The sequence below is a fragment of the Lepisosteus platostomus genome, chromosome 3 (assembly GCF_059453375.1).
Source record: "Lepisosteus platostomus isolate fLepPlt1 chromosome 3, fLepPlt1.hap1, whole genome shotgun sequence".
NCBI classification, from domain to species: Eukaryota; Metazoa; Chordata; class Actinopteri; order Semionotiformes; family Lepisosteidae; genus Lepisosteus; species Lepisosteus platostomus.
The window spans coordinates 432,580-445,961 of NC_142613.1; the positions used below are offsets into that span (position 1 = coordinate 432,580).

Sequence of the window (13,382 nt, forward strand, 5' to 3'; positions counted from 1 at the left end):
GAAAGTGCATAGCCAGGCGTTACTGTAAATAATCCAGCGTGTTTTCCTCTGCCTTTACTGTATCGGGATCAGCGAGTGTGTGCGATCGGACTTCTGTGGCGTCAGTACTCTGCACAAGAGGTGCTTCCTCACCTGTCCTTCAGAAGACTGCTGTCGGCCTAGTCACTGCTGGCACCCCGAGTCCCACCTGCCTGAGTGCTGGGGGACCCACCCTTTCAGCTGACTGACAGGCCCCCGGTCTCTCCTCTGTCCACACAGGGAAATGGGACAGGCTGGGGCAGAGCCTGAGCCTGGAGCTGGGTGTCCACTGGGACAGAAACCGGGGTGCGTGGGGTCAGAGGTGAGCAGCTCCAGCCCGGAGACTGACCTGCGCTGGCCAGCGGGATTCATCTGGCCGGCGGACAGCGACGCAGACACGCACACAGACAGGAAGGGAAGACTGTCACAGCGCTTTGCTTGAGAGTTTTATTGAAAGAACTGCTGACAGATGCAAAAAATTGTCAGAGAACAGGTGTGCCGCTGGGGTGGGAGAGAACACAGCGGAGCGCAGAGGGGCATGCTGGGCCGCCGGGCGGGAGAGGCACAGGGAGGGGCAGGAACACCTTCAGAAGGGCAAACACAAAACAGGAGACAGAGAAGAAAAATAGTGTATCCGTATATCGCCATGAGTGGCATTTCCCAGAGTGCTTCCCTGTGTGCTGGATCACAAGCCTCTCTGCGACTGGCCGGGTCCCGCCTCACCCTCCGGCTGCTCTCCTGGCTCCGGCTCCGGCGGGGGGGGTGGGGGGGCTGCGCAGGGCGGGATGGTGAGGTGGGGGAAGGGGGGCAGGCTGGGGCGCGTGGCGGGGGCCAGGGGGGCGCGTGCTGGGGAGGGCCGGTCGCTGATTTGCTCCAGCAGGGAAGGCATGTCGCCCTCGATCTTCTCCAGCACTGCGGCCATCTGCTTCTCGATCTGCTCGATCACGCTGTCCATGTGCCAGTCGCCGGCGGCCTCGCGCTGCCCCTGGACGGGCACGGTCTTCCGGTGCGCCACGCCCGGGGAGCCCCTGGCCGCGCCGGGGTCCCTGCGTCCGGGGCTCCCGTCCTGGGGCTCCCTTGCGCCCCTCCTCTCCGCCACGGCCTCGGGCAGCTGTGTCTGGCACCAGCTCTCCGCCGCGCCGGCTCTCCTCCCACCCCCGCCGGCGCCCCGGTCCCCCTTCTCCGGCCGGAGCCCGGGCGTGTCCCCGGCCCCTCCCCCCGCGGCCCCCCGGCGCGCTGCCGGCCCCCCGGCCCTCGTCTCCGGGTCCGCCGGGGAGGCGGCGTCGTCCGCAGAGCGGTGCAGGACAGCTGCCATCTTGCGCCTGTTGGGGGTGTCCGGGGGGCACCCCGACCTCGTCTCCCCGGGGCTGGCCGGGTGCTCCAGTACGATCACCTTGGTGCCGCGGTCTGGGACCCTCCTGGTCTCGACGCGGGGCGAAGGGGGGGGCTTGTCGGGGGGCGCTCTGGGCTTGTCCGGCCCCAGGCTGGCCGCCGGCGTCCCCGCGCTGTCGCTGGCCGCCCCCCCCTCTGGCTGCAGCCCAAGATCGCCTGCAGGAAGGGGGTCCGTGGTGGAGGTCGGGGAGACCCCCACCGACAGGCTGCTGGGAATCCCGGCCTGCTCCGGCCGGCTCTCCACCGTCACCTTGTGGGAAACACTCATGGACGTGCGGGGGGTGACGGGCAGGCGCGCCCCCCCCTCGCCCCCGCTGCCGGCCTCGGGGGCGCGCAGGCGCTGCATGAAGGTGGTCACTCGGATGGCCTTCTGTGGGGACAACAGGCAGGTTACAGGACCACCTCGCCGCCTGGGGACAGCCAGCTGAGGCCCCAGAACAGCCTGGCTTAAAAGCCACAGCCATTGTCTTAACGACCTCCTCAGAATACATTTCAGCTGCTCAATCCCCAGATTAATTGCTTGAAGCGAGCATGTCCAGGAGGACACAATTGCTCGCTTTGTGGCCAGGGCCCCTGCAGAGCTCAGCTGGATTTCAGGCTGTCAGTGCCGGCCAGTTCTGAGCAGGAGGTCCAGTTGACCCGGACGTCTATACAGACACGTACTGGTCGGACACAGTAGTCTGGTCCTAATGTACTGGCCAGCATTGCAATTCATTAACCAGATGGAGCAGGAAGACAGGTCCTGACAAATCCGACACGTGTTAGTAGGTGAACATTACTAAGACTGAGCATGTTGTGGTTAAAGGGTGATCTCCTACTTTTCTAAATGACGTTAAGGCACAATGTCATACAGTGTTGGACTTCGATGGGCAGAGACAAGGAAGCTGCAAAGAAACCACCTGAACAGCAAAGCTGAAGCTGCTCCACCACAAGAGGATTCGTCCAGACCTTCTCCTGCCCTGCAGAGGAGTGCAGCTGTGACCACATCTGGCCAGGACACCAGCCTGCGCCAGGTGACACCGGCCACCCGCCCACACCCTCCTCTGGGCAGGCACGGCCCAGCTGCCCTCTGCAGAGCGGAGGGGCCAAAGAGACTGTCTGATCAGGGGAACACTTTTCTCTCAGTGCCCCCACTGCTGGCTGGAGTGACAACGTGCTGAACTGGCAGCTCCCGGCACTGTTAGTATGGGACCTCTGACTGTGGCCGTAGAGACACGGCTCATGGTCAGAGAGCAGCTCAGCCTCCATTGGCCCAGAGTCACTCCAGCGATCAAGCAGGTAATCAGCGTGGAGCTCCAGACTGCGGGAGGCTGGGCTGGGCTGGACCGTGGCGCCGATGCCCTGCTCGGGTGACTGGCCACTCTGCGGACATAATGGATGCGATGAACCTCATTGGTCTTCAAAGAGAAGTCCAGCCAGCCTCTGGGGGAATGACTAGGAACTCGGAACATGTGCTTGAGATTCCTGTGTGGCTCCCCAGCTTTGAATGCATGTGCAAGAATATCTGCGTGTGAGTGTTTGTGTGTTTGTTTGTCTGTTGTGTCTGTGAGTGTTTTTGTGTCCGTTTGTCTGTTGTGACTGTGAGTGTTTGTGTATCTGTGTGTGTGTTTTCATGTGTCTGTGTGACTGTGAGTGTTTGTGTATCTGTGTGTGTGTTTTCATGTGTCTGTGTGACTGTGAGTGTTCGTGTGTCTGTCTTTGTGTGTGAGTGTCCGTGTGTCTGTGTGGGATTGCTCATGTGTCTGTCTCTCTGTCTGTGAGTGTTCGTGTGTCTGTGTGTGTGCAGATGTACCCCCTGTCTACAGATTCTCCAGTCAACATCTCTGAGTTTTCAAAAATGCTCCAGGGCTCTCTCTGTCTTTCAAGACCAAAAGGAAGAGATACTGATACACAATGCAGACTCATTATGTATCCCAAGTATGTTTCCCTTCACAAACACATGGAGACCCCATTAGATGTGTTGGAGAGCAGGGATGAAGCAGGACACTTTTTTCAGTTTTCCATCAGCTGTGGAGAGGGGAGCTCTACTGTCTTTATCCATCACTGCTGGTGACCAGAAGGGTCTCCTCCCGGCTCTGTGCTCCTTGTCTGGGTGACTCGTCCCTTCGCTGAGGTCATCACTGCTGTACCTGCCGAGCACAACTCTCTGCACTTGCCTGCACTGTCGCTGCAGGAGGTGTCACCTCCCAACACTCAGCAAACCCTCTGACAGCATTAATCCTCAGGCCTGAAGCCACGTGTGCATTTAATTCAGAGGTGATCTGCAGGGTCTGGAACTCACTCTTAAATATCAACATCCTGCATAATCAATATGTTGATTAACAATTAACAGTTGATTGGTTTAAATTGCATCTGAGAAACAAAATAAAAACTGGTTTCTTTACAGTTACATAATCTGTAAGTGGGCTGCTGTACATTTGTTTAGCTGATTCTAAATACTGTAATCTAAAGAGTACATATGCAGTATTTTACTGCACATTCTGATTGAAAGGTGTAACAGCTTTATTTGAAGAAATATCCTTCCAGCCAAAAGCCAAAAGCCAAAAGCCAAAAAAGCCCTTCTCTGGTTTTCTCATAAGAGAGAGCAGAGACACCTGAGGACACACTCTCTGCTGTCTGAGAGCAGAGACACCTGAGGACACACCTGTCTACTGTCTGAGAGAGTAGAGACACCTGAGGACACACCTGTCTGTGGACTGAGAGCAGAGACACCTGAGGACACACCTGTCTGCTGTCTGAGAGAACAGAGACACCTGAGGACACACCTGTCTGCTGTCTGAGAGAACAGAGACACCTGAGGACACACCTGTCTGCTGTCAGAGAGCGGAGACACCTGAGGACACACCTGTCTGTGGACTGAGAGCAGGTACAACAGCAACAGTTGCTGCCCTCATTTTTGTGTCCCCCATCCTGCTGAGGAAAGCTGTATGAAACTGAGAGGGAAGAAAGTGTCTCACTGCACCCCTGCTTCCAGGCAATAAGGCACAATACCTTCAGCTCCTGGGTTTCAGGCCAGTGAGGAAGAAAACAGTGGTTAATAATCAGACGGTTCAGCTTTGTGAAAGAGACTCCAGGCAGTCAGACTCTCAGGACTGGGAGCTTTCAGCTGTGGCTTCCCAGGCCTGAGAAGACTGAGCAGCTCAGTCACAAGTCAGCACGAGGTCACAAGTACCAACGCAGACATCAGGACAGAAGCTGCATCCCGCATTGTTAAAAACAGCTAGTTTGAACCGAAGCTTCTTTTCCTCGCCATGCTGTCTGAGGCTGAACGTTTGCTGTTTGGATGCGACCACACAGTCAGTCATGTAAGAATGTGGGTGACCAATAATTCTAAAAATTGTATTTCCTATTGGCAGGGAAAGGGAGGACTTGAACATATTAATGCCGGCTCTCTGCTGGGCTTGTCTGAGCGTAACCCTGTTGGAGGGCAAGACGAGGAGGCCGCGGACAGGACGGGTATTGTGTAGCAGAGAGGTGCTGGGCCAGGCCCTGGGCTGGCCGGCCGTCTCGGGAGCAGGGGGTCGTGTGCTCCCAACACTTTCCCGATCTATCTAGCAGAGCCACCCTCCCAGCACTCCGCCGGACAATGCAGCTTCTGCTCCGTTCATCCGTGTGTTGGGTGCTGCGTACCGCAGGCTGCTTGTTTGTGCCTGCTCCGTGCTGTGCCTGGTCCTGTGCTGCACGTGTGTCCTCTCTGTGTCAAGGCTGTCTGTCTTGTCCTGACCGGCAGGCTGCCTCTCCGCAGGCCAGGCTGTGTTTACTGTGCTGCACCAGCATGGACACAGGGGGCACTGGGCTGGGAAACTGTCCAGGACCCAGGGACTGTGAGGCACAGGTGCGTACGTGTTTCAGTTTGCCTGCCGCTCGCCACGGAAACTACACTTTTAGCACTGGAAGAAGAATCGGGTTCACACCAGTGCTGATGAGCGCCCCAGTGACTTATTTCTGAATACAGATGGTAATTGTTTGGACTTAAGGTGAAAAAAAACTAAAGGGGAAAATAAGCGTTTATTACTTTTACTTGAGTTGTTTTAGTACTGAAGAGATCATTACTAAAAACATCTTTGTCAGTTTGTCCGGACCCCCCAACGCTGGTGCAGAACCAGGGGAGGGTGACATCACCAAGGGCCTGGACCGGACCGGACCGGGCCAGAGGTGCTGTGCGGTGCTGCAGAACAGCTCAGCGGGCAAAAGATGGTCAGGGAGCCGAGCCGCACACCCCGCCTGCGATTCCGAACGCAGCTGGAATATGAATAGAGGCTCAGCTGTGGACCTGATGTCACAGATGCACTGTGGTGTTAAATACAGGTTTCTGTCCTGTACTGCTGTGAGGATTGACTTGAGAACTGTAATGGCTTTGAAAAAAGTATGGAAATGCCAGTGTGCTACTGCTGCCCCTGCCCCAGAGGACTCTCTGTCCTGCAGCTGCTGGAGACAGCACAGCCCGGCTCAGCTCTGCTCCCTCCAGCCGCAGGGCCTGGGCAGTGCCGTGTGCCGAGCGCAGAGCCCCGCCCGTCTCTTACCCTCCACTTCGCCTTGGCGAAGTTCTTCTCGAACTGGGCACAGACGCCATCCTTCAGGTTCTTCTCCGACGCCCCGTTGCCAGCGATCCTGCCAGGGGGAAAGACAGTGTGAAAATGGGAGAGGGCGTGTCTGTGTGTGAGTCGGCACTGCTGCCCTCTGGGCCTGCCTGCTGACCTCTGGGCCTGTCTGCTGACCTCTGGGCCTGCCTGCTGACCTCTGGGCCTGTCTGCTGCTATCTGGGCCTGTCTGCTGACCTCTGGGCCTGCCTGCTGACCTCTGGGCCTGCCCTCCTCAGCTCCTGTGAGGGGTCAGGTCACTTCTCTTGCCTAAAACTTGTCCCCTGCCAGTGACTTTATTAGGGGACTATGAAATAATCTGTTGATGTTACTGACTGGAAATGAGTCTGGTACAACACTGTTTTTCCCTATGAAAACACAGCACCCTGGCTAATTCACTTCAAATGTGCACACATCCTGAACAGCAGCACACAGGTGGCTCCAGGTGAAGACTGCACTCCAACCCTCACCCTGCTGCACCTGCTTCCCGCTTGCGAGTGGTTAGGGGTGTCCTTTGACAGAGCCCAAGACCTCTGGCACAGGACACCTTGGGCTTGGGCACATGTGACTAAGGTGTTCTCTGATGTGATGGTTTAGTGATGAGCTAAATTTCCATCAATGTTCAGGCATGACGTCATTTGCGAGCAGGTCAGACTGCAGCTACAAAGCCTCTTTGCTGAAGGAGATCACAGTGGCAGAACCCGGACTCGCTCTGGGGGCGCTCCGGTCCGCACTGGGCTGTGTGAGGCTGGCGCAGTACGTCCCTCCCTCTCGGAGCGGGACGGTTCTCACCACTCATGCCAGAGGGCGTCCTGGGCTGTTATTCTCAGCATGGGATCCACTTCCATCAGACGGCAGACCAGCTCCTTAGCTGTGAGAGAGACCAGAGGCGTTAAAGACACACCTGCCCAGGTGGGAGCCTAGCCATCCTGTTCTGAATCTTGCTCTGGGACACAGAGGAAACACTGTCCACAGGCGATTTCACTGCAGTTCCTCCTTTTTGCACAACAGTACCGATCCTCACAGATCCTCAGTGTCCCATCAAGCCAGGCTGGACGGAGGTCCAGGATAATTCCTGGACATAAACAAACTGACCAAAGGAACTCAAGCTCCTCAGTGTTGAACAGAAAAGATGAGAGATACATCTGAAGGTTATTGACAGACATTTACCAAAGGGATCACTTTAAAATGAGCTTTTAAACAAGGGTCTGAGGACTGAAGCAGGCACAGGTGAGTGAAGGACTAAAGACACATGAGCACAAAAACATCAGAGCAGTTACAACCGAGAGCCCGGCGGCCCGTTCTGGCCTGCTGGGTATGTCATAGCTAATGAACCCCAAGATCTCACCAGCTGTTGCTTTAAAGAACCCAGGACACAGCTTCAACAAAATAGCCAGCTGCTTGTTTCACACTCCCACCACCCTTTGAGTGAAGACGTGCCTCCTGTTCTCAGTTTTAAATGCAACCCCTCTGACCGTGTTTCACTGTTCATTCTTGTTCCTTCTGGAGACGCCAGCTGGCCTGGCTGTGTCAGTGTCTGGGGCTCCCAAATACCGTACCTGCATCAGTAGAGCAGCTGGCCAGGCCAGAAGGAGGTCTTGACACACAGGAAAGAGAGTGTGAAACAAAGGACCCAGATCGACAGTTTATCTGAGCTCTGCGGTTGTTTAACACGGTGCTCAGGGCACCTCAGCAGGAAGTCTGCTCCCTCCCTCTCCCTTCCCCCTGGTGGCCAGACACGGTACCTGCAGGGGAAATCTCGTCCCAGTAGGGGGAGTCGAACTCGAATTCCCCCGACACGATTCGGCAGAAGATGATTCGGTTGTGCAGGTCTGTGTTCTCCTCCTCTGTTTCGTCATAGAAGGGGGGGTTGCCCGAGAGCCTGCGAGAGAGACACCCCTCAGGACCTGTCCACCCCTCCCCACTGACACCAGCAGCTCCTGCTCCCGGACCGGAGCTCATGGGAGCAGCTCAGGCCCCGGAACGATTGCTGGAAAGAGCGGAGAGGGTGGGGGAAACCTATCGAGGGTGCACAAGCGCAACGTGCATTTCCTTCCCCCTCTGCCCTGCTCCCTGCGCTGTTCCTGCAACAGGCAGATTAGACCAGAGTCTTCCTCAGCGGAACAGTGAGCTGAGATGACATGAACCCGGGATAAACAAGACCCAGGGTTCGACATCAGCTCTTAAACATCACATTCCAAAGCCCCAGCTGGAGACTCTCCTGCAAATCATCACTTTTTACTGAGAATACATGATCCTGCCTTATCCATCCAAGAAAAACAGCCAAGAATTACCCCCGAAAACTGGTTCAGTAAAAACAATTGCTGATTCTAAATAAAAAAAAACAATCCTAATTTCAGTCATCTATTGGTGCACCAGAGCTGCACAGCACTGACCTGGACACCCCAGCTAAGGGAATCTCATCTGAGACTGACGGTGTGAACTTATTACTCAATTTGACCCTCTGCGTGTCTTCATGTCTCCTCACATAAAGCTCTTGTGAGTAAAATAAAAAACAGAACTGTGTTAAACAGGAGACAGGAGGATGCTCCGGTGTCGGTTGTTCTCTTGACAGCGAGGAAGCCCATATTCAGAACGCGGTGGGAGTGAAACACAGTTCACAGCGCCCCCTGCTGGCACTCACAGGATGTACATGATGACTCCGACTGCCCAGCAGTCCACTGGCCGGCCGTACCGATGTCGGGCCACCACCTCTGGAGCTGGGGGTGAAGCGGAGGAGGGGAGAGATTGAACCCTTAGGTCTCATCGTTTAGAAATCTCCCACTCTTGAGAATTATCTGCACTTCTTGAACCGGTTTTAATTAAAATGTAAGCTCAAAATACACTGTACAATAACTCTACATACTGTAAGTTATGTTTAAATAAAGAATATCGAAAAGAAAACATCTCCACAACAGATCCCTCTCTTCCGTCTTGTACTGTATGTAAAAAGCCTTTACATAAGTCAGTGCGTGAACTGTTACTGTTGCTACAGCTACACCTGATACTACAGATACGTCTACTGCTACTACAGCTACAGCTCCTACTCACAGGAAAACCGCGCAGGCACGTACCCAGGTACTCGGGAGTCCCGCAGGGCTCGGTGATAGAGCCGTTCTCAAACCGCGAAAGGTAAAAATCGCGCAGGACCACTTTGTTGTGGTTGTTCTGGTTGTAGTACATCAGATTCTCCAGCTGGGGGGGACAAAGGAACACGAAAGACTTTCCTATCGCCGCAGGTTTCGATAACAGGCGTTTTAATTTCTTTTTACACATGCTGCTAGGGACTTCTCTGTAATATCTGCAATTTAGTATTTAATTAGTTTTCATGCAAATAAAGGTTTGGTTTATGGTAATAATATGAATCTTTTCTTCTGTTTTATGCTTCGTAGCTTCAAAGGCAAAGCTGGGGAATTTAGCAAAGAGATAACCTGATCAGAGAGCAGACAGACAGGCTGTAAAAACAGACAGACCCCTGATCAGAGAGCAGACAGACAGGCTCAGAGAGCAGGGAGACAGGCTGTAAAAACAGACACCTGATCAGAGAGCAGACAGACAGGCTATAAAAACAGACAAACACCTGATCAGAGAGCAGACAGACAGGCTGTAAAAACAGACACCTGATCAGAGAGCAGACAGACAGGCTATAAAAACAGACAAACACCTGATCAGAGAGCAGACAGACAGGCTGTAAAAACAGACACCTGATCAGAGAGCAGACAGACAGGCTATAAAAACAGACAAACACCTGATCAGAGAGCAGACAGACAGGCTGTAAAAACAGACAGACACCCGATCAGAGAGCAGACAGACAGGCTGTAAAAACAGACAAACACCTGATCAGAGAGCAGACAGAGAGGCTGTAAAAACAGACACCTGATCAGAGAGCAGACAGACAGGCTATAAAAACAGACAAACACCTGATCAGAGAGCAGACAGACAGGCTGTAAAAACAGACACCTGATCAGAGAGCAGACAGACAGGCTATAAAAACAGACAAACACCTGATCAGAGAGCAGACAGACAGGCTGTAAAAACAGACACCTGATCAGAGAGCAGACAGACAGGCTGTAAAAACAGACACCTGATCAGAGAGCAGACAGACAGGCTGTAAAAACAGACAGACACCCGATCAGAGAGCAGACAGACAGGCTGTAAAAACAGACACCTGATCAGAGAGCAGACAGACAGGCTATAAAAACAGACAAACACCTGATCAGAGAGCAGACAGACAGGCTGTAAAAACAGACAGACACCCGATCAGAGAGCAGACAGAGAGGCTGTGAGGGCAGACAGCACCTTGAGGTTCCTGTGCACAATGTTGAGGGAGTGCAGGTAGGCCACAGCTTCTAGCACCTGTCTAATGACATTAGAGGCGTCTCTCTCTGTGTAGTTGCCCTGGTCCAGGATCCAGTCAAACACATCTCCCCCAGTAGCTCTGAAACACACAGTGCAGATCTGCTCCCCACATGTTTCTAACAGAAAACACAACTACTAATCTTACACTATCACCATTACACTATCAGTATTACACCATCACCATCACACTACCACTATGACACTATTTAGATAGGTCTGCAGTTAGGGCGACTGAATGTCTCGAAGCTCAAAGCAGGACAAGTGTTTCTCACTTTCCAAACATGGGGAAATGGGTGAAAGAGGTTATTGGGTCCAGTGAGTGTGAGTGTGAGTGAGTGAGAGTGTGTCAGTGTGTGTGAGTGAGTGAATGTGAGTTTGAATGTGAGTGGAGAGTCTTATAATAATAATAATTGCTTACACTTATATAGCGCTTTTCTGGACACTCCACTCAAAGCGCTTTACAGGTAATGGGGATCCCCTCCTCCACCACCAGTGTGCAGCCCCACTTGGATGATGCGACGGCAGCCACAGTGCGCCAGAACGCTCCCCACACACCAGCTCTCAGTGGGGAGGAGAGCAGAGTAATGTAGCCAATTCATAGATTGGGATTATTAGGAGGCCATGATTGGTAAGGGCCAATGGGAAATGTGGCCAGGACGCCGGGGTTACACCCCTACTCTTTTCAAGAAATGCCCTTGGATTTTTAATGACCACAGAGAGTCAGGACCTCGGTTTTACATGTCATCCGAAGGATGGCGCCTGTTTACAGTATAGTGTCCCCGTCACTATACTGGGGCAATAGGACCCACATGGACCTCTACTGGCCCCACTAACACCTCTTCCAGCAGCAACCTTTGTTTTTCCCAGGAGGTCTCCCATCCAGGTACTGACCAGGCTTAAACCTGCTGGGCTTCAGTGGGTTGCCAGCTGTGAGTTGCAGAGTGATCTGAATGAATGAAGGAACAGAAGCCCAGTCTCTGTTGTGTGTGAGAGCAACCGTGCAGCACGATGGGATACCAGCCCTACCTGTGGAGCACCTAAAGCTCTTCTTCAAATTTCTGAATATTAGCTGCCTCTCTATTATTTCTTAATGCAAACTTGTAGCTCTTACAGGAGAGCAGAGAGATGAGGGTTCAGAGTGCCCACTCACAGTTCCTGGATGATGTAGTATTCTTTCCTGGTCTCAAAGGTGTCGATGAGCTGCAGGATATTGGGGTGATTGACCCTGAAAGACAGACAGAGCAGCTTCACTGCCTGGCCAGAGCTACCCAGTGGAGACCCACAGCAATGGGCAAGACTGGACAGACAGCTTTCAAACCCAGTTTAACCACCTTCTAACCCACAGCACTGCCTCCGCAGTCCCTCCACACTGGGGCGCTGGCAGGGCGCTCATACCCACTGGCCCACACTACTGCTCCCCCTGCCCTGGCCACCCATGATACTGTCTGCTGTCTCAGCACTGACCAGGCAGAGCCTCCTGACCTCCTGGCAGCTAAGCAGGTCAGGCTCAGTGTGCAGGGCACTGAGCTCAGGAACAGGCTCGGTGTGCAGGGCACTGAGCTCAGGAACAGGCTCGGTGTGCAGAGGGCACTGTGCTCAGGAACAGGCTCAGTCTGCAGGGCACTGTGCTCTGGAGCAGGGTCAGTGTGCAGAGGGCACTGTGCTCAGGACCAGGCCCAGTGTGCAGAGGGCACTGTGGCACTGCACACTGCTTCTGACGTGCCCTGCTTTGGATAACGAGAAGCCTTAAACTCCTCTTACATTTTCAGGATCATGATCTCGTTCTTGGCTGCCTTGCGCACTTTTTTTCCATCCTTCTTGAGGAACTTCTTACAGATGAACACCTTGTCGGTCTGCCTCTCCTTGGCCAAGCACAGCTCACAGAACTCCTTCCTGTGGAGGGAAGAGACCGCAGGCTCAGCATGGAATGAGCTGAGGGATCCATCCATCTCAAGAGCTGTTTTATCCCATCTCTCTCCTAAAATAAATTCTGAACTGTTGGTTATTCTTCTTTTCCAACCAACAGTGCAAAATTCACCAGAAGTTCACCCACCCTGCTCAGCTGCACCATTCTGAATTGTGCCAGCCAGGCAGAGCTCAGAACCTGAAATGACTGCGACTCCCAGTACCCAGTACGCAATTCCCCTGCCTGCGTTAGAGGGGCTTGTTTCTGTCTCCAGGGGTTTGTCAAACTAATCTGACAAAACTGTGAGTTCGAGTGGAACAGTTCTGAGCCCCCAGAGAGCACTGGGAGTCCGTGTAGCGGCTCAGCCTCTCCCAACAAGGATAAGACTGCAGACTGCATGTTCCCTGGCAATTAGGCAGCCAAATCTCCCAGAGCCCAGAGAATCACGCTGCCGCCTCAGAGGAGCAGGGAAGAAAATAATAGGAAAATTCAGCTGCTCTAAACCAAGGAAAATCAAAGTTAATTTGTGTTTTTATTTTTACTGAACAGTCTTTTAATTGATTTTAAGCCCATTCAGTTCCTCCCTTTAATCTTGTGAGAAAGCCGTGAACCGCAGCCAAGCTCCATTGTCTGGAATAACTGCGTGGACACAATCCAGGTGCTAACAAGGTCGCTGAGCCTGTGCTGCACAAAGCACTAGATGAAGCAGCTTCAGTGTTTTATTCAGTCTTAGAGGTTTAACTCAAGGGAGTCTCAGGAGAGAAAGTCTGGTGCCATTTAAAGTAAAACACGAGGCTCAAAGCACAAAACCTCATTGCAGTTTACTGGAAGGCACTGAAGGAAGAGGCTCTGGAAAGCATGAACCCAGAAGACAAAGAGGGTCTCGAACGGTGCTGAGGTCCTGCACGTGCTAGCAGTGTGCCTGGTGTGTGCTACAGACAGGAGGACCTGAGAGAGCAGGGCTGGGACTCTTAGGGAGCCTGGTGTCCACCTGGGGTCTCAGTGACACAGCTGGTCTAATTCGTTACTATAGAGCCTAATTGTAACACTTCTAACCAGACTCCCAGGAGTTTTGTTGGTACCTGTATGTAGAACAAGGGAATTGCTTGAGTTACATTATACATTAT

General features: G+C 53.4%; 1 protein-coding gene across 2 annotated transcripts in view; it reads right to left on the reverse strand.

Annotated features, from left to right (window-relative positions):
* Nucleotides 1–451: 451 nt before the first annotated feature.
* The window catches only part of LOC148673904 (caM kinase-like vesicle-associated protein), a 39,737-nt gene continuing 26,806 nt past the window's right edge, over nt 452–13,382 (reverse strand). For both annotated transcript variants that reach the window (XM_088623578.1, XM_088623577.1), the window contains exons 3-11: nt 12,111–12,242; nt 11,500–11,574; nt 10,290–10,428; nt 9,065–9,185; nt 8,635–8,710; nt 7,736–7,872; nt 6,783–6,861; nt 5,934–6,021; nt 452–1,780 (exon numbers count right to left, since the gene is read on the reverse strand). In XM_088623578.1, the coding sequence (XP_088479704.1) occupies nt 704–1,780; nt 5,934–6,021; nt 6,783–6,861; nt 7,736–7,872; nt 8,635–8,710; nt 9,065–9,185; nt 10,290–10,428; nt 11,500–11,574; nt 12,111–12,242 (1,924 nt within the window). In that variant the 3' untranslated portion in view covers nt 452–703. The remainder of the gene's footprint in view (nt 1,781–5,933; nt 6,022–6,782; nt 6,862–7,735; nt 7,873–8,634; nt 8,711–9,064; nt 9,186–10,289; nt 10,429–11,499; nt 11,575–12,110; nt 12,243–13,382) is intronic.